Raw genomic sequence first — 24,429 nt, forward strand, 5'->3', positions numbered from 1 at the left:
AAAGAACATCCAGTCATTTGAAGATGGATCCAGGGATATTCAGGGTCTGTCCCCCGCTCCACCCCAAAACACCACTGCCTTTTTGGAGTGTTAGAAGGGAGTCTACTAACTTAAAAAGTTCAACACAAAATTAAGTGTATGCAATGGAAGCTAACTCTCATATGTTGGGAATTTTATTTATATTTCTGAACAATTGAGTTTCAGTAAGTAGATGACGGTCAAACTAGGTGTCACATTATTCACATATTTATAAATTGGCATGAACTGGTGTTAATTGCAGACACAGCTCCCACTTCTCCTACCACCTGTGTCAGGAAGGCAATGGAAGATTTATTCTTCATGCAAATAGCAGGTGTCAGATGGACAAGTTCAGGACCAGAGCAGAGGGCAAAGAGCCTGACGGCCCACCACAGTCCCTATACCTGTCAGGATCTGGATATGGTCCTCCCACCTGCAATTTCACTCTAACTGTTAGGTTGTGGGTGAACATATCAGACGACACAGTGATTCTTCAAACAGCTCTTGTTTATTCACAGGCCAGAACAGAACTGAACTGAAGGGTTCAGTCAGCTTGCTTATGTAGAGCTCCACTACAACGCAACAGTAACCATTTTCTGTAACTATCCAATCACTGAACGTCACTTTCTATCCCTTATTTGCATATGTGGACCTGAACTATCTACAGTATCCCCCTGCTGGCCCAGGGTGAGAACTTCAGTACATAACACTAACAACAATGGCTGATAGTCAACTAAATTGGAGTACAGTGATACCTTGGTAATCCGTTCCAAAAGACTGTTCCAAAACCAAAGTGTTCCAAAACCAAGGTGTGCTTTCCTATAGAAAGCAATGCAAAATGGATTAATCCATTCCAGACTTTAAAAAACCCCCTAAAACAGCAATTGAACATGAATTTTACTATCTAACGAGACCATTGATCCATAAAATGAAAGCAATAAACAATGCACTGCCGTCACACAATCAATCAGTAGCTGAACTGGGTTCCACACAGTTACAAAAAACAAAACAAAAAAGAGCTGCAAAAACAAAAACGCCAACTAAATAGCAAAAACAGACAGACCTCAGTGTAACACTCAAAACAGAAGTTTGTGCTTCCAGAAACAATTTGGTGCCCTTTTCTATTCCAAATGAATAAGCCAATGTTCCACATGCAGACTCTATCACACCTGGGACAACAGGCTAGTTTAGGCCTCTATGAAAGGCTGGGTAGCATATACTGTTGTAATATACAATTACCAACTCACACTTCTATGCATGAAAGGGTTAACCTGAGCCTTGAGCTCAAGTTACCAGTGTGGGTGTGGCTTAGTATCCTCTCCCCTCCATTTTCTTTTCTTTTCCTCCTTCATGCTTTCTGGAAGAAGCCATGCAGCTTTGGTTCCCAACTCAGCAAATGCTGCACATGAATGAATATTCTCTCTAAAGGGAGATTTGACAGCCTGTATCTTTGCTAACCCAAAGACTGCATTATCCTTTTGTAAGGAAACCCAGCACTTTTCTTTTAAAGTTGTTTGGAACTGTTTTTCTTCTTTGGGCTGTGGACTTGTTTGCTGTGACTTCTGGAAACTATGAGTAAAACGGAAGTGTGGCACTCAAAACAGAAACGTAACGCTCAAAACGGAGCACGTTCGGCTTCTGAAAAAAAATTGCAAACTGGAACACTTACTTCCAGGTTTGCAGTGTTTGGGTTCCAAGTTGTTTGAGTACCAAGGCATTTGAGAACCAAGGAACCACTGTAGTCCTATTGTAATGAATGAGCCTGACCAAGTTAGGGCCATTTCTTTTAGTAGGTCTAGAATCATAGAGTTGGAAGGGACGCAAGAGTCATCTAATCCAACCCCTTGAAAGCAGGAATACTTGGCTGAACACCACTCTATAAATTCAATGGCTAATTGTGCAAACAAATGGTGTAGCATCCAATTTGCTCCTGATTTTAGGTACTAAGTGTAAGTGGGTGATGGCAGGTTAGGGTTGACATAATGAAATAATGATCAATATTACGAAGAAGAATCTTTATATTCTGATTTGGGGCAAAAAGAGGAGCAATGCGGATATAACTTCCATATTATAAAATCCTGCAACCACTGGGTGTCAAACTGAGAGAACTGCCTGCTTCTCCACACTTGGCTGGGCTTTTGATACCCATCCCCAAAGCATTTTGAACTGTGCTTAAACTTCAGGAGGATTTCCAGCTCCCACAACCTCAGAAGTGTTTCAGTACAGTGGAACCTCAACTTATGTATGGCTCTACTTACATATGATTCCAGTTACGACCTTCAGTAGGTGCTTCGACTTATGAACTTTCCTCTAGATATGAACAGAGGCCTTGCTGGCAGCCTGGAGCTTGCCCAGCCAGCAGCAGAGCAGCACTGAGGCCTCTGCTGCCAGGGAGAGGGCCCCCATCCCACCCCTGAAGCTGTGGAAGAGGTGCCGCATACAAGAGGCACAGCAGGGCGCACTGCAGCCCCAAAGCCCACCGAGGAACTAACCTGAGGAAGTCCAGAGAAGAACCTGGCCTGGCAAGAAAAAAAAGTGACCCTGGCCGAAGTGCATCAGCTCTTTACTGACCCTTGCCCCACCCCCAGCTTGAAGCCAGGTAAGCCCACCCACCCTCAGCGCACATAAGGAAAAAAATAAATGTTTTCATCTACAATACTGTCTTATTTATTTTATAGTTCAGTACATTGATTATTGCCTACATTTTATGGATCTATGGTATTGTTAGTAAAATCCATGTTAAATTGCTGTTTTAGGGGGTGTTTTTCATCGTCTAGAACAGATCAATTCACTTTTCCATTACAGTGGTACCTCGGATTACATACACTTCAGGTTATATACGCTTCAGCTTACAGACTCTGCTAACCCAGAAGTATTACCTCGGGTTAAGAACTTTGCTTCAGGATGAGAACAGAAATTGTGGCGCAGCAGCAGTGGGAGGCCCCATTAGCTAAAGTGGTGCTTCAGGTTAAGAACAGTTTCAGGTTAAGAACAGACCTCCAGAACAAATTAAATTCTTAACCCGAGGTACCACTGTACTTTCTATGGAAAAGTGTGCTTCTACTTATGTACATTTCTAGTTATAACCAGACCTCCAGAATGGATTATGGTTGCAAGTAGAGTTTCCACTGTAGTAGGTTGTGATAGATGCGGGAGGGGGAGGGAAGAAGAGAGGAATGTTGATGTTGAGATACCAGGAGGAACAGATGTCCCATTGAGGGTATGTGATCCTTGGCCAAGCCTCAAGTAGTTGACTGGATTGTGGCCTGGGACTCCTACGTTAAACTTCCATGTTCACAAGACTAGCCCACATCTCTTAAGAAGAATATAGAACCGGAGTGTGCAGCACACAATAAGACACCGTTCTCTCAGACAATTAGCAGACCCTCTGTGAGAGTTAAGTGATGAAAGCTAATGAAGAAAGGAGGAAAAAGCAAAAATTATATAGATATACAACCTGGTACCACAGTCGTGGTGACTCAGGGGGGCTGTTGGAATCTGATTTTTGTATGTTTATATCATCATTATTTTTTAAGAAAGGAGAAGTTTGAATAGACCTGCAGTGGGGAAAATTGAGGGTCTCTTTGTGTTATGAGAAAAGGAATTTGATATACCAGGCAGCAAAGAAAAATGCTGGGTCAAAAAAGTAACAAAACCTCCACTGAATGTTGCAGAATGTTAAGTGGACCTCAGAGTGATCTGAATTGTGTGCCTCTGATAATTTTGAGAAGTTGATCTTTTATTTATGCAGACATCACTGAATGCCATGAAGCCATACCACACATGCTTTCGTTTCTTTTCTTGCATGCTCCTGAATGCAGGAATTTTGTCTCCATTTTGAACTTTCACATTTGCACAAAACCAGAAAACTGCACATGCACATCTACAACTTCCTGCTTGTGTGGTCTAGCACTCTTCTTGTCTGGGGATTTTTTTTTTTTAATGATGCATGCACAGCTATCTGCAGGCATGCATAGTCACTACTGAGTTAGCGTCATAGCTGTCAACATTTCCCTTTTTTAAAGGGAAATTCCCTTATTCCGAATAGGATTCATCGCAAGAAAAGGGAAAAGTTGACAGCTATGGTTAGCGTAACAGAATCAACAAATTAGAAGGCAGAGACAAATACAAAATGGGACACCTACTGGTATAAACGAGAAAGACCCAAGTTCCTCCTCATTTATGAATGCAAATATGTGCAGGTGTGGACTACTTTGGTATAATTCAAAAGTGGGGGTGGGTCAACAGCTAAATAATGATCAAATGTGGACAATCCCTTAGTGTTACGTACAAACTAGGAATCCTGGTTTATAAAAAGCAGTGGCTGGTTTCTAAACAAGGCAACTTCAAACCCAAACATTATGAAGCTGGCTTGTTTAACTAACCATTGTTTTGTACATAATACTTAGCGGGACGTGGGTGGCACTGTGGTCTAAACCACTAAGCCTCTTGGGCTTGCCGGTCAGGTGGTTAATGGTTCGAATCCCTGTGACAGGGTGAGCTCCTGTTGTTCGGTCCCAGCTCCTGCCAGCCTAGCAGTTTGAAAGCACAACAGTGTGACTAGATAAATAGGTACCCCTGTGGCAGGAAAGTAAACGGTGTTTCCGTGCACTCTGGCTTCCGTCATGGTGTCCCGTCGCACCAGAAGCTGTTTAGTCATGCTGGCCACATGACCCGGAAAGCTGTCTGTGGACAAACGCCGGCTCCCTCGGCCTGAAAGTGAGATGAGTGCAGCAACCCCATAGTCGCCTTTGACTGGACTTAACTGTCCAGGGGTCCTTTACCTTTTTTTTTTTTTTTACCTTAATACTTATGCAAAACTAAACTTAGGTAAATTACTTATCCAAGCCATGTGGCAGAAGGGACTACATGAGCCCAGTGTTTATAGGCTTATGCAGGCTCACCCACGTAATACTAAGCCATGGTTTAGTGGTCAGTTGATGGCTTCATTTGCACATAACAGAACTGTTAATAATGAAAATTTCACTTCCACGGCAAAGCTTCTCAAATACACTAAGATGCCACTGTATTGAAACGCAGGCACAGGTACTCAATAACAATTTAATGATTAAAAACACAAAATGTTGACAATGTCAATATTTCAGACAAGCTAGTTTTTTTATTTTTAGCACACATGTTTAGACAGCATATTTTGAATGATGAAGCTGCTGTATGAAATATGTAAAGACTTTGCAAATCAGTACCTAGAAACCAAGGACACATACATACACACAAGCTTTGAGAACATAAAGCAGACAAACATAAACTGGTTCTGCCTCTCATTTCAAAAACAAGCAAAAAATAAAAAATAAAAATAATATGCGAGCCCATTAGGGAAAACACATTAGTTCCCCCAATAGCAGCTGTGCAAAACATGGTAAAACTGATATTTGTATAAATATCAAATTATACTTAATATATAAACTTGGGGGATGGAAGCAATAGGATGGCTTGAGACAAATGAATTTCAATGACCAACAAGTTAGTAGGCTAAAACTCCACCAAATTACATAGTATATCCATTAAAGGTGCCTGCTTTATGACATTGCAAGTGTGGGGGGGCGGGGAAGTTTCCAACACACTTTATACAAGTTTCTTAATAAACTTTTAACAGGCTGAGGAAGTACAGGTGAAATACACAACACACACTAAGAAACAGACATTCATCACCAACCTATTTCCAAGGGTTTTTCGCAAGACAACAATAAAAGTCTGGCATGGCCCAATTTGCACACTTTCCAGCACACACACACCCACACCCACCCACCCACCCACCCACACACACACACACACACACACACAAACCCCCCTTTGCTATAGGCACATTTTTTAAGTCAATGGTTTGGATCCAAAGGCTGACTCCGTATGAGTGAAGAGTATCTCTGCTTGCTCTGAGGGAGCTCCCCATTTTCCCTCAGCTGTAGCCCTCCTTGCCACAAGCCAAACCCCATCCTCATCATTCTCAAGGATCCTCTCAACTCCAGGTCAGCTTTCTGAGAAAAAGGGAAGTGATGGAAACCCTGTTCTGCCAGTGGGATTCCACCTGTGGCTGTTGGAATCCGACTCAAAGCTTGCTATGCAAACAGCAAGAAAAACACCAGCTAAGAATTGCAAGCTGAGTTTTGTCAAACAATGGAGAATGTGGACATGTCACAACTTCTGCAACAGTCAGAAAACTGCTTTGCAGTTAAATTGCAGGTAGGTCAATGGTTGGCTGGCCAGGATGCAACCTGGAGATTCACTTTTACATCTTTTAAACTTTTAACGAACTGGGGGGATGAACCAGCTGTGGCTTCAACACAGTTCCTGGTCAGAAGGATAGGAAAGACAAATGCCGCAGGTGGTTCATCTCACACTTCTGTGGCAATTTTAAAAGGGACAGGCTACAACTTGGGAATGTCGATTTTTAAAGGGAGTAAGATGTCTCTCTCCCCCCCCCCATTGCATTCTCTAATGCTGAAAGAAGGGGAGAGAGTCAGCATTCAGGTACGGATGCTGCTTAAGTGCCAATTAACTTCCCCGTCACTTATGCAAATTAAAACCTAGTTGACAAAATCAAACTGAACCACCAAACTGCTGCAAACTTGTGATAATGGAACTAAAAAGACAGTAAGCACAATCAAACGTCTTTCTCCTGCACAATTCGTGACTGAAATGAAGAGTCCAGCTTTTCCCGTGAATCTTTCATTTCAAAAAGATCACGTGTGGGAGAATTACTCCAACTTCAGTGCAACACAGAGCAGACTTCTAGATGACTCACCAAAGGAGCCCAACTCATCTAGGATGGCTTCTCAACAGTCCATTTTGTTCTTGGGACCCTCAAATACAGGGGCACACACAGGCTGCATCATTGATCAAGAGTGCACATGAGCATGTGCAAGCTGTCTTATCCCAGCTGCCACCCAAGAAGCATTTTGAAGGGGGAAAGCCATTCTTTCTACACATGTGCACCGTTCACAACAGACACTATAGCATGTCTATTTGGTAACTGGGTGTCAGCCCCATGAGAAGTCGCTCCCAGAGTCAAAACATTTCCATACATTTTCAAACCAGTATTAAGTTTTGGGCCCTGCTTTACTTCAAATTTAAGGCATGTGTGTTTTAAACTACTGGGGGAGGAAAAACACCTTAACACAGACAAAAAAACCTTTGTTGTACAAATCACAATCACATGCATTATCTACAGTTAAAAAATATGAGTTTGGATTACAGTCTTGAAATTGTGAATCATAATTCAGCACCTATCATATTGACTAGTAAGGCAACTGCAGTGACGAATATATCTATGTATTTATATATAGATATATGCACACATACTACAATTATACTCCCTTCCACAGTTTACACTTGTGTCTGTGACCACCCAGTATGATCAACACCATCAACTTGAGCCTATGGATAGTTTCTAGGATGTTTTGCACTTGTTAAGTCCTACATAAATCAACACTATTCTAGGCAGGAATAGCTACAGTAGCTGTCAAGAATTATATCAGTGCACAACACATATTGTGCTTACAATCAGATGATTTTTGTTGTTGTTGTTGCCCGGAATATCAAAATGGCTTCTCAGTTTGGTCTTCAATCCTTCCTTTGTTTTCTTTGCTTCACATTGTTCTCAAGGGAAGAAAAGCTATTTGTATACCCGTTCACAGCAGCCATGGAACCATTCTGATACTCTTTCCTTCTGGATGCTGCCTTTTTGTTGTAAGTCTAAAAAAAAATTCACATAGGTCAGTAGTGAGCTTTTGCCCCACACAGCAACAATGCAGCAAACTTGCCAATTTCATTTTGTTATTTAACAAGCATCTTGCCCCTTCATATGGATGTAAGACTAGGAAGCATAACCCTATTCAGATTCAAAGACAAAACATAACATCCCTGTTTGATATCATGGTATGGGAGCAAGGTATGGTTTCTACAAACCACAACTTCCCATATAAAATGGAACAGGAAACTACAGTTTGTTTGCAAACTAGTGGGAGGAAGAGTGGCCAAAGGAAAGGCAAGAATGAAACCAAGGCTCTTGCCTATGTGCCCCTAAACTATGGTTAATGTCAACTACAGTTTGTTGAAACAAGCCAGTTTCTTAACCTATAATTTGAAGTTGGCTTGGTTTCAACTGACCATAGTTAAGATTAAGCAGTCTGCTGAGTTCAGACAACACAGAAAGCTGTGGTTAATCTAAAACTGAGGTGGAAGTTTCCTAGCTCCCCATATTTGGGCAGCGCATGAACTCATTTCTGCAACACTAAACTATGGTTTGATTTCATATGGCCAATGTCAGGGATGAAGGCAGTTGTAGTCCAGAACATCAGTTTGGGGAAGTCTTGTTTAGCATTACAGCCAAACAAAACAAATATATATAGTATCTCTAGCCACTACGTATAGCTACTCTTTTCCTATTAGAACCAAAGACCATTGAATATGTCTTCAAGTTGTTTCTTTTCCAAAACAGCTCAGGAAAAAGTAGTTTCCTTCATTAAACACATTGCTTTAAGTTATACCTGACCTGATACTAAGCAACTGGTCCCAATCCTCTTTAAGTCACTTGTGCCTATGTTCCATTGAAATCAATGGGAAAAGTTAGTTGCAACTAACACCAATGGGATTTAAATGCTAATGGCTTTCTCTGAATAGGGACCACTGTATAAATACTGCAAAGTAGCTGCAGCCACTAGGCCAAGTACATTTCCATGTCAGAAAAGTCCATTTTGTTCATTTGAAATGCTTTTTGGACCAACACTGGGGGGCTGGCGGGTTAGTCAAGTCAATAGGAACTGACTGCCCCTTGTATCTATTACATAAGATTCTAGTGGCAGCAGAGAAGGCCAATCCTCTCACATAGCAGCAAGTGCATAAGAGAGAGTGCAAGTTCCCATCTCCATTTGTTGCCTAAGGTTGGCAGGGAGTGCTTCCTGTTGCTGCATTACAGCACCAAAGTAATTATAAAATTGACTATTGGTGGTGGTCCTGGGAAGTTAACCAAGTATGTCTTCTGCTAGGATCCAACTGTCCACTAATTTTTAAAAGTGCATTCCAATACACAAACTTTCTAGTTGTTCTTTTCTTTATCGACATTTGCAAAAAACAAAGAACAAAAAAAGAGGAATAAATCTTAATTTACCTGAATATAGAAATTTGTGAAAAGGATAATTAGGGAGATCATGTAGCCTATCTGGAAGTACAGCCATCCCAGGGGAAATGGACAAGGATAAACCACCCCACAGCTTGTCTGGAAGATTGTCAGGACAAATTGAGTCTGTTAAAGGTAAAAAAAGAAAGTGAAAGGATGAACAAGAAAACAGACAAACGAAGGAGTACATTGAAACCATTCCCTATGTAGCAGTATAGCTGGGTATGAATGTGGAGGTTTTAAATTGCCTTTTGTACTTGGCTGTAAGAGATTGGTGGTTGTGCCCTTGGAAGACCCCATTGCTCCCCAAGTGGGAGATGGGTAGGTACTGCACACCCTGTACGAATCTGGCCGCTTAGCTGTGCCATTCAATTAAGCTCAAGTATTCGCAAGTAGAGAACATGTCGATTTTATGAAAGGGGGAGGAAAGACTACAAGTTTACTTATGTATCTCAAAATCTATCACCTTCCCAAGGCAGCTCACATTGAAAACGAAGGAAGCTACTGCAATCTCTACTGTAGGGTCACTGCTTAAAAATATATCATGTGGCTGGTCTTAAGTTCACAAGGGTTGAGTTAGACAGTGAAAAGAGCTGAGTATTGCTCCCATTCCTCCATGGTTAGGAAAGCATAGTAAAGCTCGACTTACAAGTGAGAGGTTTGTAAGCAGTAGCTAGGGCATAAGGGATTCCCTACTTCTGTTATATGCAGCTTCGTCATCTTAAAAAGATTCTGACCTCCAGTCTGAAGGGGGCATTATATAACTAATGTCCCCCATTAGAGTAACACACAGTAACAACCAGCATAAGCATATAAGTATATGAGGGAAAAAGAATGTACAGAAGCACCATTTACTCACCAGCTGCCCCTGCGTGATATACTTCTTCCACCAAAGATATGGACGCATGGATGGAACGGCCGATAACCCATAATAGGAATACATGAGGACATGGATAAAGCTGTTAAGGGTGGCACCAAAATAGGCTGGAAACAATAGAAAGAGATGCTAGTTGAATTTTTTTTTTTGCAACAATATGCATTATAGGAAACATGCTTAAACTGTTGTTCTATGCAAGTTTAAACCACTAAACTGACCCGCTGAACTTTCCTTTTCTTTTTTGCCAATTAATTTTTTTATTGAATTTCAAAGATTTTTTTAACAATTTAACTTCAAATTTAATACAAATTTAATTAAATAATAATAATAAGAAGAAGAAGAAGAAGAAGAAGAAGAAGAAGAAGAAGAAGAAGAAGTTGACTTCCCATCCTTCCTCCCTGGTGTTTCCATTCCTGCCCTTTCCTTCTGTAATATATAACATACTTCTATCTATTACATTTCCCCTTTATTACAATTCATTGCTCATTTATTTCCTGCCCCCTGCCCCATTTCAATTCCTCAGACTTGCTGAACTTTTCAAAAACTTAACACAAAACTGCAAAGGCAATGATATATATATATATATATATATAGAGAGAGAGAGAGAGAGAGAGAGAGAGAGAGAGAATTACAGGTGTCGAAAGTCAGATCTGCCATGCAAATTGGGTTTAACTGCCTTAAGAGCAATGTCTCTCCCCTCGTAAGACTGGCTTGGACTGTGTTTTTAAGAGGTGGGCTATGAATGGTAATCCCCTTCATGGATCACTGCCTTGTTGTAGCAAAGGGGCTTGAATAATTCAGAGAAGCTATGAGCTATGCTGTGCAGGGCCACCAAAGATGGACAGGTCATAGCGGAGAGTTTAGACTAAATGTGATCCACCAGGAGAAGGAACTGGCAAACCACTCCAGTATTTTGCCAAGAAAACTCTATGGACATAAAAAAGGAGAAGCTTAGAGAAGAAAGTGAGAGTTTTCAAGGCATGCGCTGGTTCATGGGGTCACGGAGAGTCGAACAGGACTAGGACGACTAAATAACAACATGAATGGTAATAAGATTGCCAGCTCCTTCACAGGCTCTGATCCTGAATCCAGTTGCATGCGACAACAAGCTTTCAGCCTTCAGGTTAGGGACATTCACTCCATCTGCATAGTAAGGCAGAGATGGAAACAGGAAGCCCTATCTGCACCAGGTCGTATATGCAGAGGCTTTGCAGCTGAATGAGTACCCCAATGTGAATTCACACCCAGATGTGCATCATCAAAGAACTGATGCCACCAAGGGCATCAAAGTGCAGCAAGCAGCAAATGTTTCCTCATCCCTTTCTTTCAATGGGCTGGTGCAGCAGCTACAAACACTGGATTGCCAGCTCTGAATATTCTCCGTACAGTTTGCAAGTGTTGTTGTTCATTCAAATTCATTTTCTCCTGCCTTTCCTTTAAAAGAAATGCTCAAATGTGGCTTACAATTTAACCAGCACATTTTTTTAAAATGCAAAGATTCATTACAATAAAAAAGAGAGCAGGCTGAGTGTGCGTTTGTTAAAAAACCAGAAGTGTTCCTATTGGGTATACAGTGGACCCTATGGATACGAACTTAGTTCGTTCCGGGGGTCCGTCCGCAACCTGAAAAGTCCATATCCGGAGGTGCTGCTTCTGCGCATGCATGCATGGGGGTGAAACAACCCGCGTTCACAACCCGAAGTTTACGTATCCAGTGGGATACATAAGTAGAGGTCCGACTGTAGTAGGTGAAGAAATGCCAAAGAGAGATCAAAAACTTTTGATGTATGCAACTAGAGCAGCAAGGACTCTTTTAGCCCCCAAATGGAAAGAGTGGCAGGCGAAGATGATGGAATATGCAGAACTGGCGAAGCTGACTGGGAAAATTAGAAACCAGCATGATCAAGCTTTCCAAAAGGACTGGGGTAAATTTGTACCATGTTTGAAGGACAATTGCAAACAACACTAGCAGGATTGATCTAAAAGTCTTGTAATGATTATGATTCATAACTTCTTATATTTATTTAAAAATGTGACAATTGAAATGATGAAAGATAAGTAGGAAAAAATACAAATATGGAAATATGGAAACCATGAGGTGGGTGGGAGGGAAGTTGAATAGCTCATAAGAGCAAAAAATTTACTGTGGAAAAATAAGGATGTATTTAAATGTTACAAAATGGAAACTTAATAAATATTATATTTAAGAGAGAGAGCAGGCTGGCAGCAGGTAAAACAGTTCTACTGAGGTTGGTTATGATCACGTAGAATCATGGCAGTTCCCATGCACTGTTCTTTGAAGACTTTTGGAGTGCCAGTTTCCCACTGTACTTAAACAAATCCAGCTTGCCAGCCAACCACAGAGCAAGCTTGCAAGTAATATTTGACCAGAGAACAAATTAAAAGACCATGTCAAAGACATGGATGAAAGCTTTGGCTTCAAGTTATTAGAAATTGTGTATGCAAAGTCGATGGCTTGCTAAGAAAACCCTAAGAGCAGTTGGATAACAGCGGAAAGAACAGAGGGAGATGTACAGAACTGACACAGCTTTGAGGAGGAGGTTGCTGTTAAGCCTTTCCTCCTTACAGAGGGGAGGAGTTGTGAGCAGGAGCCGTTTCCTGCGTTGGCAGGGGGTGTTTCAGCCCCTGCCCAGCTGGCCTGGCTGCCGCACCATGCACCCAGGTAGCCAACCAATCAGGTGGAGGCTTGAGGACGGGGTTTTGTCACTCACATGTGGCCGCGGCAGCACTTCCCTTTCATTCCGCTGCTGGTTTTTGTCAGATCACCCACCCACCCTCCCTTTAGTTCACTGCTTGGTTATTGACATTGCTATGGACCTGTGGTTGGTGCCTTGGTTGTCCAAGGGGCCTGGTAAGAATTTTTATCCACCTGGCAAATTGGCACCAGCCACTTGGTTTTTTGCCTACCCTGTAGCAAATCGTCACAACTTTTAGGTATTGGCAGTTAGGCATTGGAATATGTTTGTGTATTGGAGGGCAGGGTGTGGCCATTGCCTACTCCTCCACTTTATGGGTATTCCGATAAAGGAATCTGACGGTCATGGATCCTGTCCGATGCCCTTGCTGGTGGCTAGGGCCATGGCACAACCCCCGGTAACATCAGGGGGAACTTTCAGTTGTATTTGCATCAACAGGCTCCTCCCACTGGTGGTTAACCCTTTTTAGACTCACCCCTCCCTGAGGGGGTGGAGTCATGCTCTGTTGTTTTAGCCAATGCTGTAATCAATAAAATTGTGGCCTTTTTTAGCCTATTAACCTAATATACTGTGTCCATGTGTCTTTCTTATCCCCAAGCGGGTGGCGGGTCCTTGAATCACAACAAGCTGCTGGCAAACCAGCACAACCCTACCCATTTCCAACCAAGGAGACTGTTTTCCCAAAAAGTGAAGGTGTGCATTAACACACCCTCTTCAAACAGAAGGAGTCTTTCAGGAAATGCACACACGCACAGGTCTCTAGTCACGAATTACAAGAATACTTACAGTGGCCACAAGGCACCCAGTTCATAACAAACCACCAGATGTTAAGCATTGTTGCATGGTGATAGACGTGAAGAACGGTGATCTGGTGGTTATTTTTCCGTAATATAAAGAAGAAAGTATCCATGAACTCGATGAGCTTTGAGAAGTAGTACCACCAAAGGACACGTATGATCTAAAAGGAGGGGAAAAGAGGTCAGGCGTTTGTTCCACAGAGGCAAATGAAATAAGATAGCTCATGGCAAATTCTACTGACCCAGCAGATAATCTCTCCCTGCCCTGCCCCGCCCCTCAGATCCTGGTGATCAATAATCATTGCAATATAGGCCTAGTTCAAACAGAATACTATGTCATTCATTTGAATCCAGCCTAGCATACTAACCCTGGTTATTTTGTAGCAACAAACCACTATTTAAAGCCATAGCTTGGCCGATGCATGTGAAACCATGGCTTGCATTAAGTGCAGTGGAACACGCCAAGCTACACAGTCATGAGGCAAGAGCAGGAGGTGGGAAACAAAGCTTTGCAGAAATAAATCATGGCTTGTCTGGTCTCTGAGGTTCTTTTAACCATGGTTTGTTCAACAAGTCATGAGCAAACGATGGCTTAGTGTTACATAATATGCTTTGCCAATAACAGCACCATGGTTCAGAAATGATGATCTCAGGAAGCAAGCCAGCAGAATGGTTTAGCCAAGTTTGGTTGATGGTCTTCAACAACCATTGGGGCAACTGAAAATTGGGTTATTGGGTGCTCAGCCATACAGTGTGACAGTCATGATCTATCACCTATCTATTTATCACCTATCATCTATCTATCTATCTATCTATCTACCATCTATCATCTATCTATTTATATCATCTATCTATCATCATCATCTATCAAAATGAATAAGCCACTTATTTTTTTTAAAAAAACACCTCTAAGCAGTTCACATAAAGTAGTCATAAGAAAATAGCAGTAAAGTCTACAGACTTTGAACCAAGAAGACATAATAAAGCATAGATCAAAGAATTGTAGAGTCATAAGGGACCCCTGCAATGAAGGGACCCCTAACCCCCTGCAATGAAGGGATCTTTTGCCCAAAGTGGCCCTCAAACCCACGACCCTGAGCTTAAGAGCCTCATGCTCCACAGAGTGAGCTATCCCCAGGACCACTTTAAAAAACAAACTTAAAAGATACTTGAAGGCACAAATACTTAGTGGCAGCTCCAGCCCAGTGTACCAGCGCTGCCTTCTTTCTGACCTGATGCAACAAATAGGCCATCATGCTGTTACAGGCAGATGAGGAAGGTGGGAGTTGCATGAGGCAATGCTGACCGAGTGGCAGACGAGGCCTCTCCCTTCTTATCTCTAGGTACTGAACATGGCCCCTCAGATGCTGACTCATGTGCCAGTCATGTCTGAGAGAAGGCCTTGTCCACAAAGATGTATAGTACCTCCTGACTGGGGTACCCTGACCAGGGTTTAATGTGCCCACATCCAATGATGTGCTGGGCCAGAGTACACAGCAGATGTATGGGTTGGTGAATGGGATTTGTGGCTTTCTGACACCCTTCCCGGAAGCCTCTTTGTGCATTAGTTACCAGAACAGGGTAACTTGCTCCATGTTCTCAGCAGGGCTTTGGTCTTGACCTGAGAGTTGTTGATTTTGCTAGGTCGAAGGCAGCTTGCTATGTTGTCCCCAAGACAGGGAAGTTTCAAAAACAGCCGGCAATGCATGTGTGCTGTTCAAAATAAAGTAAGGTGCTTTCTGGGAGGACCTAAGTCCCCGGGCATGCTCTGGATTGTAGTCATAAAACCAAAACAGTGACTAAAGCAAAAGAGGCAGTGATTTAGAAGCCTATTCAAGTGTACCTCAGGTGCACCAAGACACTCAGGGGAGAGGTTTTAATCTCTACACTGCTACTGTGATCTCCGAAGAACAATCTGAGCAACAAACAGAGGATTGTGCTACTGTATTCCCTAAAAGGAAATTGCTTTCCTCCAGGCACAGAAGATTTGGCTGATGTGGAAGGAGAGAAACACTGCTGCAAGCAAGCAACCGTAATGTGAAATCACGAAGAATTCTTGTTCCACAAACATGCCGAAACCTGTGTTAAGATGATGTTACAGGACACGGAACTGTTCAACCTCATGCCTGACACTGAGAACTTGAAAACCAAACTGGAGTTCAGAAAGGTGAGCAGACAGATATCCACACTGTTGTATGGAGAAGAGCCAATTTTGGAAAAATTAGGACTTTTATTTGTCGTGAAATCTTTCCCACATTTCTCTCTACAGGAAGTTTATTTTCAGTCCAATGCACATAAACCTGATGATGATGATGATGATACTGTCCCCCATTTTGTGGAATCCCTCTCAACGTATAACATCATCTGTTCCCTAAGATATTAATCTTATTTCTATAATGTCAATGAAAAGAAGAAGAAAGAAGAGTGTGTAGACTCCAGCTAACCTGCTGGTTGGAAGATGAAGACAACAGCTAAGTCTACTTTCAATAAATTGAAAGAAAACTACTGTCCATTTTAAGCCCATACACTTCACACACAAAATCCAAGACACCTCATGCTTATTATTGTTTGGTGCTATGTCTCCTGGTTTGGTAAGAGCCTATCTGGTTCTTTGGTAAAAGCCAATCACCCTTTCTGGTTTGGATGATACAGAGAACTCTGGTATAAGAAACCCAGACATCTGTTCTGAAGAGAATCACCCAAGCAGGTGAGAGAAAGTATACAGGGGATGGCTCATTCCCATTTGAACAAAACATGGTTTATCAGGCCAAGATTGTGACATCTGAACCGGCCCCAAATTTCATAACAGAGGGATTCTGAAAGTTAGAAAGGAAACTCATTGGCATGATTACATGGCCTGACCTTTCAGTGATGTTTCAAAAGCTCTAGGCATGAGAACCCAAAAGGCATGTCGTGATGAACTTCTGGGACTGTACCAGTCCAAAAAGTCCTAAAGAAACTTGAAGGGCCACAATTGGCCCCTGGTCCTGCAGTCCCGTCCCCCTGGCCTACTGGGTTTTGGCACCACTGACTAAATTAGCTGTCCAAAATTTTGTTGAGTCAAGTTGGTGTCACCCATAACAGTGTCCTAAAGAAACCTGGGTCGATACTGCTCATGCTTTTAACATCTACACATCTGAAATATCTTTCATTCTCTTCTTTTTTTAAAAGGTAACTTGTAAAAGCATAAGCTTATTGATTTGCGTCAGCTAAAGCAAACTAACATGGAAAACAGAAGAAGACAGCTGATTTTCCCGGGATGCCGCAAAACAACACAGAAGTGGAATCGTCTTGTAGCCTTCATTAAAGAAGTTACTCGCTGCTTTTGAAATGTAGACACTTGTAACAGGGTCATTTCTTTTCAGGTTTTAAAACACTGCTTCTGTCTGTGATCTAATTTTATCATTTTATATAATGAGTTGTGCACTACATCTGTCTCACAGTGTCCTCTCGAAGGATATGAGATACTTCATTCTTTGTCGCTAGTTATTACTGTTCCTCCATTCAAACTGTCACATGCAAATGTCAGAAAGTGTTTCCTTAGAAGTGTTCAGTACTATAAGAAACAAAGGAACTGAAAATGAGGGAATTAGGCAATTATGATTCTTATTTGTTCACTGGCTATAATGGGAGATGTAATTTTCAGGCACTATGTTCCGAGGGAGAGACAAGTTAAAAATAGTTTCATGGTTTTCCAGTTCTTTTGACTGCAGGCCAATTTCAGATTTGCTTTTATAAGAACATTTTGCTTGCTGGACACTGACAGGTAAAGAAATCTATCTGGGATATCCTGGCAGGATACAGAAATGTTCTAATAGGGTTCACACTAAGACTTCAACATCTAACATCCCAGGAAAGAAAGAGTGTGGAGAAGCTCTTCCAGGATTCTCAATTTAGCCATGAACTTTACTCACTAATCTTGGGAAAGCTATTACTTCTCAGCCTATCCTACACCACATGAGCTTTTTTATTTGCTTTTTATTTAAGAGCACCTCTAAACTGCTCAGTATTTAAAAACATCTAAGTGGTGTCCAATAATGCAACATAAAAACAATAAAACAGTATCCTAAAAACAGAGATACAAACATAGACAGTCATATAAAAACAAAAATTCAATAATGACAAGGTCTAACCTTATTGGTCCAGAAAAGTCTGCGCAAATTTGTATGTATTTATAAGACACCAGAGGGAACCAATGGATGATGCTTCATATATTGAGGTTGAATCCTGACAAGACAGAAGTACTGTTTTGGGGGGACAGGGGGTGGATGGGTGTGGGGGACTCCCTGGTCCTGAAGGACCAGGTACGCAGCCTGGGAGTCATTTTGGTCAATTCTGTGTCCAGGGCAGCTGTCTACCAGCTTCATCTGGTACACCTACCTGCCCTCAGACTGTCTCGTCAGAGTGGTGCATGCTCTAGTTATCTCCTGCTTGGACTACTGCAATGTGCTCTACGTGGGGCTACCTTTCAAGGTGACCCGGAAACTACAAATAATCCAGAATGCGGCAGCTAAACTAGTGACTGGGAGCAGCTGCCGGGACCACATAACACTGGTCTTGAAAGATCTACATTGGCTCACAGTACATTTCTGAGCACAATTCAAAGTGTTGGTGCTGATATTTAAAGCCCTAAACGCCCTTGGCCCAGTATACCTGAAGGAGTGTCTCCACCCCCATCATTCAACCCAGACACTGAGGTCTAGCACCAAGGGCCTTCTGGCAGTTCCTTCACTGTGAGAAGCAAAGTTACAGGGAACCAGGCAGAGGGCCTTCTTGGTAGTGGTGCCCGCCCTGTGGAACGCCCTCCCATCAGATGTCAAAGAAATAAACAACTATCTGACGTTTAGATGACATCTGAAGGCAGCCCTGTTTAGGGAAGTTTTTAAGGACTGGTATTTTAATGTATATTTAATCTTTTGTTGGAAGCCGCCCAGAGTGGCTGGGGAAACCCAGCCAGATGGGCGGGGTATAAATAATAAATTATTATTATTATTATTATATTATATTGTAGAAAAAAGGGTGGGAAAAGTTCATAGTGATATTCCATAGGGTGCAGTGCTAGAAGCAACATTTCCTCACGTATGTGCTCTACCCTGAGCTCCTTAGAGGAGAATTGTCCTCCTCTAATCTAATAGGTAGATTAGAATTTCTCTAATCTAATAGGTAGATTAGAATTTCTATGGGCATAGTGGCTTCTATGCCACATTGCATTAACCACAAGCTTATGTTTCTAGCAACCATCTGCTAAGTTCCCATTCAGTTACTGCATAACGCAAACCAAGTCCCAGAAGTTCTCATGGTCAGCTGGAGAACAATGAACCCAGCCTGCCTCTTGACCACACTACAATGCTAGGAGTGACAGCCTGCTGCTGGGAACAATGGCTACAGGAAACAGATCTCTTTCAGGAGGAACCGAGTCATTAAGAGAGCCAAGGATTGGATGAAGAACGACTCAGCTCTCATACAGGGGGGTGGGTTGTGTTTTGAATGGTTGCCCTTTCTCTCCCCACTACACATGACAATGCCATTTGGCTGATTTTACTAGTATAGCATCTCCTTCACCCTGTGGCAAAGTGGGGCAAGGGGAGGGGAAGTGATGGCCAATAGCTGTGTTGGTCCATAGTGGGTGTGGTTGGAAATCCAAAAACCTACATCAGGCAGTATTTAGGTCCAACCAATATCTTACAAAACAGTGAGCAAGTTTTGCAATTCAAGCTAGTGAAAAGCTTTCTTTCTTTCTTTCTTTCTTTCTTTCTTTCTTTCTTTCTTTCTATTGTCACTTCGTTTGCAAAAGTTTCTATACCTCCAGCATCAAGAGCTCAAAATGGAAAACTGCGGAATGCCCAGAAATGTACACATTTCCTACAAAAGAGACACAAAACTTTTGATTCTTGAGTATTGTATGCTAAAGCTATCCAATGTTAGAAGCGGTGTCCCCAGTTTTAGCCTCGCAACAACCTTGTGCAGTAGGGCTAAGCCTATAGATAGTGACTAACCCAAAGCATTTAACCACCCTTCACTTGGCTCTATGTGCAAGACGGAGTTAAGCAAGAGATTCATGGCTGGCCAAGTTGGGACAGAGATTTCTATGTCTTGTCTAGCATCCTTTAATGCTAGAAATGAAAGCAGCTGACAGAACATGTTCAATTGCCTCCTGAATATTTATCTGCATGGCTCCTAAACCAATGAAAGCACTGCCGTCTTCATCTCCTTGTTAACGACAGAAGGGATGTGACCAGTTTTTAAGTGTACCAAATCACCCGTGGCACTGCCAAATGATGAATTCAACCAACTAAAGCACAATTTTATTCCAGGAAAGTATCTTTATTCAGTGCCAGTAAGCCATATTACAGTTACATGTATTTCCCACACACCCTACAGAGTCAGGCTTCTCATAAAACGAGGGAGTTTCCAGCTAGGAATTTTAGAGAGGTCCACTGAAAACATATGTAAGTAGCAATACACAGAACAGAGTGGGCTGCACTTCTTACAAGCCTTGAGTTATCAACATTGGGTGCTTGCATTACTCCTTTATGTTCAGATATGTCTAGATCAGGGTTTCTCAAACTTGGGCCTTCAGCTGTGTTTCGACTACAACTCCCATCATCCCTAGCTAGCAGATCAGGGATGGATGCGGGCTGTAGTCCAAAACCAACTGGAGACCCAAGTTTGGGAAACTCTGGATGGACTAGATGGATCTAGTGATGATGCACTAACTTTCCTTTCAAGGCACTATCAAAGCATGCAAATTACAGCAAAGCCTTTCCTTTGGCAATAACAGAGAAGGGTACACGTCCTTCCCAAATATGCTCCAAAAGCAAGAAGCAAAGCAAAAGAGTAGAGTCAGCTTATAATGTTACCTTCATATCAGCTTCACCTCCACTGTGCGTATCCTGACAGAAGAAATTGTATCCGCCTTCCCATACTCCTGTCACCAGCTAAATGAAGAAAGAAAAAGAAAGAAGGCCATTGACAACATTGCACATTTTTACAATTATATATATATATATATATATATATATATATATATAAATAAAACAAACTTAAAAGAATCAAAGTCATATTCACAAGACCTTAGGGTAAAAGTCCCCCAAAAGCAGTTTCATTAGATGCTGGAGGCAAACGACAGCTTTTAAAAGAGTGGAGAGTGAGAGGGGGATTTTTCTATTCTGGCTTGGTCAGACCACGCCTGGAATATTGTGTCCAATTCTTGGTGCCACAATTTACCGTATTTTTCGTCCTATAGGGCGCACTGGCCCATAGGACGCACCTCGTTTTTTGGGGGGGAAATGAATAAAAAAAATTTATTTCCCCCCCAGCCCCCAGAACAGGCTGCTATCTGCAAGCTTTGCAAGCCCGGCAGCAACTCCCGCCGGACGCGCAAGGCTTGCGGACACCTGCGTGAAGCACGGGGCGCCCTCTGGAGGGCACCCCATGCTTCGGGCTGCAGGCTGCTGCCCGCAAGGCTTGCGAGCCTGGCGGCAACTCCCTCCAGGCTCGCAAGGCTTGCGGATAGCTTCCTGAAGCCTGGAGAGAGAGAGGGATCGGTGCGCACCGACCCCTCTCGCTCTCCAGGCTTCAGCGAAAGCCTGCATTCGCCCCATAGGACGCACACACATTTCCCCTTCATTTTTGGAGGGGAAAAAGTGCATCCTATATGGCAAAAAATACGGTAAGCAGGATGTTGACAAGCCAGATTGTGAGCAGAGGAGGGTGATCGAGGGTCTGGAAGTCAAGTGCTATGAGAGAATTTGGAATGTTTAGTTTGGTAAAGAGGAGACTGAGAGGAGATATGATAGCCAACTTCATATATCTAAAGGGCTGTGTGGCGTTTGCCCTCCTAGGTGTGTGATATCATACTGGGTTCATAAGGAAAGGGTTAACTAATTTTAAAATGACTAACCAAAGGGAACCCAAAGGGAGAAGTCAGGAGTTAGAGTTAGAGTTGTTGAAGAGACAGTCTGGAGTTAGGAGAGACAGAGAAGATAAGTCTGTGGGTTGGGCTAGTCTGGTGTGAAAGAGGGAGAGAATTTGTTAAGAGGAGTCAGTCAAACAGTTGAGATAATCAGTCAGAAGGTATTAGGAAGGTATAGGCCAGTAAAGAAACTAAAGTTAAGATACTGACAGGAATATTATCTGAGAAACCATAAATTTGCTAATGCTTGTAAAATAAACTTGGTTTTTTTAGTTCACTTTTAACAACTGACTGGACTCAGTGTTTTACCCGAGAGTAACGTGTTGGTGGCAGTGGGGAAGCGAGCACAGTGGTGGCACAGGGATCAATAGACCGGGGACCCTGTGTGATCACCACAGGCTGCCACATGGAAGATAGAGCGAGCTTGTTTTCTCCTGCTCCAGAGGGTAGGAGCTTCAAGTTACAAGAAAGGAGATTTCAACTAAACATCAGTAAGAGCTCTTCGACAGCAGAACAGATTCTCTCGGAAGGTGGTGGACTCGCCTTCCTTGGAGGTTTATAAGCAGAGACTGGAAGGCCATATATCATGGATGCTTTAGTTGAGATTCCTGCATTGCAGTGGGGGTCATCTTGTCCAGCCTCCTGCAATGCAGGAATCTTTTGTCAAACCCATGGCCCTGAGATTAAGATTATGACCTTCATGGTCCCTTACAACTCTATGATTCTAAGAGTTCACTGAAGGAGGGTGAAGAGTAGGGCTGCTGATGGGTGTTGCCTCCCAAGGGCTGGACAGAGGAGCCTTTGGGATTGAGACTCCCTATCATGCACTACTCTGTCAGGTTTTGGAAATGTCTGCTATCCAATAGCCTAGAGGTAAAAGTGAGATACAGTGGTACTTGGGGTTACATACGCTTCAGGTTACAGACGCTTCAGGTTACAGACTCCGCTAACCCAGAAATATTACCTCAGGTTAAGAACTTTGCTTCAGTATGAGAACAGAAATTGTGCTCCGGCGGCGCAGCAGCAGCAGGAGGCCTCATTAGCTAAAGTGGTGCTTCAGGTTAAGAACGGACCTCCGGAACGAATTAAGTAGTTAACCCGAGGTACCACTGTATGTACACATCACAATGCTGAAATAGCCTGCAACTCTTGGGGGAGGGATTGATAATCTTTAAGAGGGGCTTCTATGAAAGCAGGATGAGAGTAGAGTCTGATTCCGAAACAGTCTTCTTTTACACTTTCCATCAGACTTCTATTTCAAGTCTTCTTGACTTGACCACAAGAAGCTTCCTTACAAGAAAACATGAAAATATAATTTTAGATTTGACAAAAATACTGGTCAAATCTCATGAGTATTGACTTGGCTGGGCCAGCAAGCAAAACAAAACAAAACTCAACTCAAGGCAAGAGGCCAGGATTTATAATTTAGATAACGTCTTCTGAAAAATGTTTATCTAGAACTTCATGTAATATATCTTCCTTGACCCCCCCCCAAAATAAAACCACACACAGCATTTTAAAATCAAAGGACTAACCTCAACATTTAGAGTGCGTATATAGTGAATGTCAACTGGTTTCCATAAACAGTTCTAAATGTGCAAGACTCATTGCTTTAGCATGCCTGAGATTTCTGCATTTTTATGAAATCAGATATAGCTCTTGTGGCTGAACCAGGACTTGGCCAGTTCATATACACAAAGCTTAGTTGGTGGCCTAGAGGCAGTCACTTTCTATTGGCCTGGACTACCTAACAGGGCTGTTGGGTGGCTAAAACTGCGGGGTGGGGGAGGAAAGATAAAATTAAATATGCTTTCCAAACTCTTTGGATGAAGAGGGTGGAACAAAAATATATATGCAATGTAATAAGCAGCTCTCTTTTGGCATTCCCCCCCCACCTAACCTCACTATAAAACTACTGCTTTGTTTCCAGTACAAAAATAAAAACATGCATTTTGAAAACAAGATACTCTAACTTTTTGTTGGGGTATGGGGGTGGGAGTACTACCCAATGATAGCATAATCATTATCTGCAGAAGTTCCATTCAAACTTTCTCAAGAAACTCTGGCTTTGGGAATACCACAAACAATACGTTCTCCATTTGTAGTTTGCAAGTTCCCCATAGCAACCTGCTGTCCATTCCTGCTGCCACTGCATTCAGTCTCTGTAGTTATCTCATCTTACATATGAAATGACAAAGAGGCTTGAGCACACATGGGAAGGAGGACTTGACCATTAATTGTTCCCTACAGGATTTCCCACAAGCTCTACAGCAGCAGCAATTTGGTGTATTTGTGCTTTGTCTTTGCTGTCAAACAAAACAAAAGGAAACCCTTCTATACATAATGCAGATTTGTGCCCACCATTTAGAAAGCCCCTTACTACTACAGCATCCTAAATTATTATCTGTTCACAGAAGTCAAGATTTCCCTACCTTTTCCATTCTTGCAGATCACTGGCATTATTAACTAGTCTACTATATTCTGTTGAGCCTTGGCTACTGATTGAAGGGTCTAACCACACATTAGGTTAACAATGTGATTAGCAATGACACAAGGGATTTAAAAAAAAAAAATACCAGGTGGGTTAGTGTCACAGAGGGAGGAGCAGGTAACAGATTTTCATTTTTATTTTGCTTTCAAAAAACACACAAAAGGTACATTTTAAAATGTACCGTTTCTATTAAGGCAACATGACCCTGAAATCCAAATGCAGTATCTGAAGTTATTTGTTTGGCCAGATATTTCCCTTCAAATTAAAAATCGGAAGGGGGAAACATGCATTCCTGTGAGGTTCTAAAGGAGAAAGGATTGCGTAGATGTGTTCATTGTGGGTAATCCTGGTGCCAAAATATTTGCTCCGGAACACATGCCACAGATGCCACTATCTCACTTGAACACCTACTTTGACACAGCAAGTATGTTCAAGTGGAAAAGTAAATGAAGACTAATGATCTCTAAACAAATAAACTGCT

The 24,429-nt window shown here is 42.3% G+C and overlaps 1 protein-coding gene across 3 annotated transcripts in view; it reads right to left on the reverse strand.

Moving 5' to 3' along the window:
- Nucleotides 1-5,065: 5,065 nt before the first annotated feature.
- ELOVL5 (ELOVL fatty acid elongase 5) overlaps nt 5,066-24,429 on the reverse strand; it is a 69,849-nt gene continuing 50,485 nt past the window's right edge. For all 3 annotated transcript variants that reach the window (XM_053381076.1, XM_053381073.1, XM_053381075.1), the window contains exons 4-8: nt 20,403-20,480; nt 13,532-13,703; nt 10,011-10,135; nt 9,143-9,277; nt 5,066-7,728 (exon numbers count right to left, since the gene is read on the reverse strand). In XM_053381076.1, coding sequence (XP_053237051.1) covers nt 7,597-7,728; nt 9,143-9,277; nt 10,011-10,135; nt 13,532-13,703; nt 20,403-20,480 — 642 coding nt within the window. In that variant the 3' untranslated portion in view covers nt 5,066-7,596. The remainder of the gene's footprint in view (nt 7,729-9,142; nt 9,278-10,010; nt 10,136-13,531; nt 13,704-20,402; nt 20,481-24,429) is intronic.

Source organism: Podarcis raffonei, chromosome 3 (genome assembly GCF_027172205.1).
Source record: "Podarcis raffonei isolate rPodRaf1 chromosome 3, rPodRaf1.pri, whole genome shotgun sequence".
NCBI lineage: Eukaryota > Metazoa > Chordata > Lepidosauria > Squamata > Lacertidae > Podarcis > Podarcis raffonei.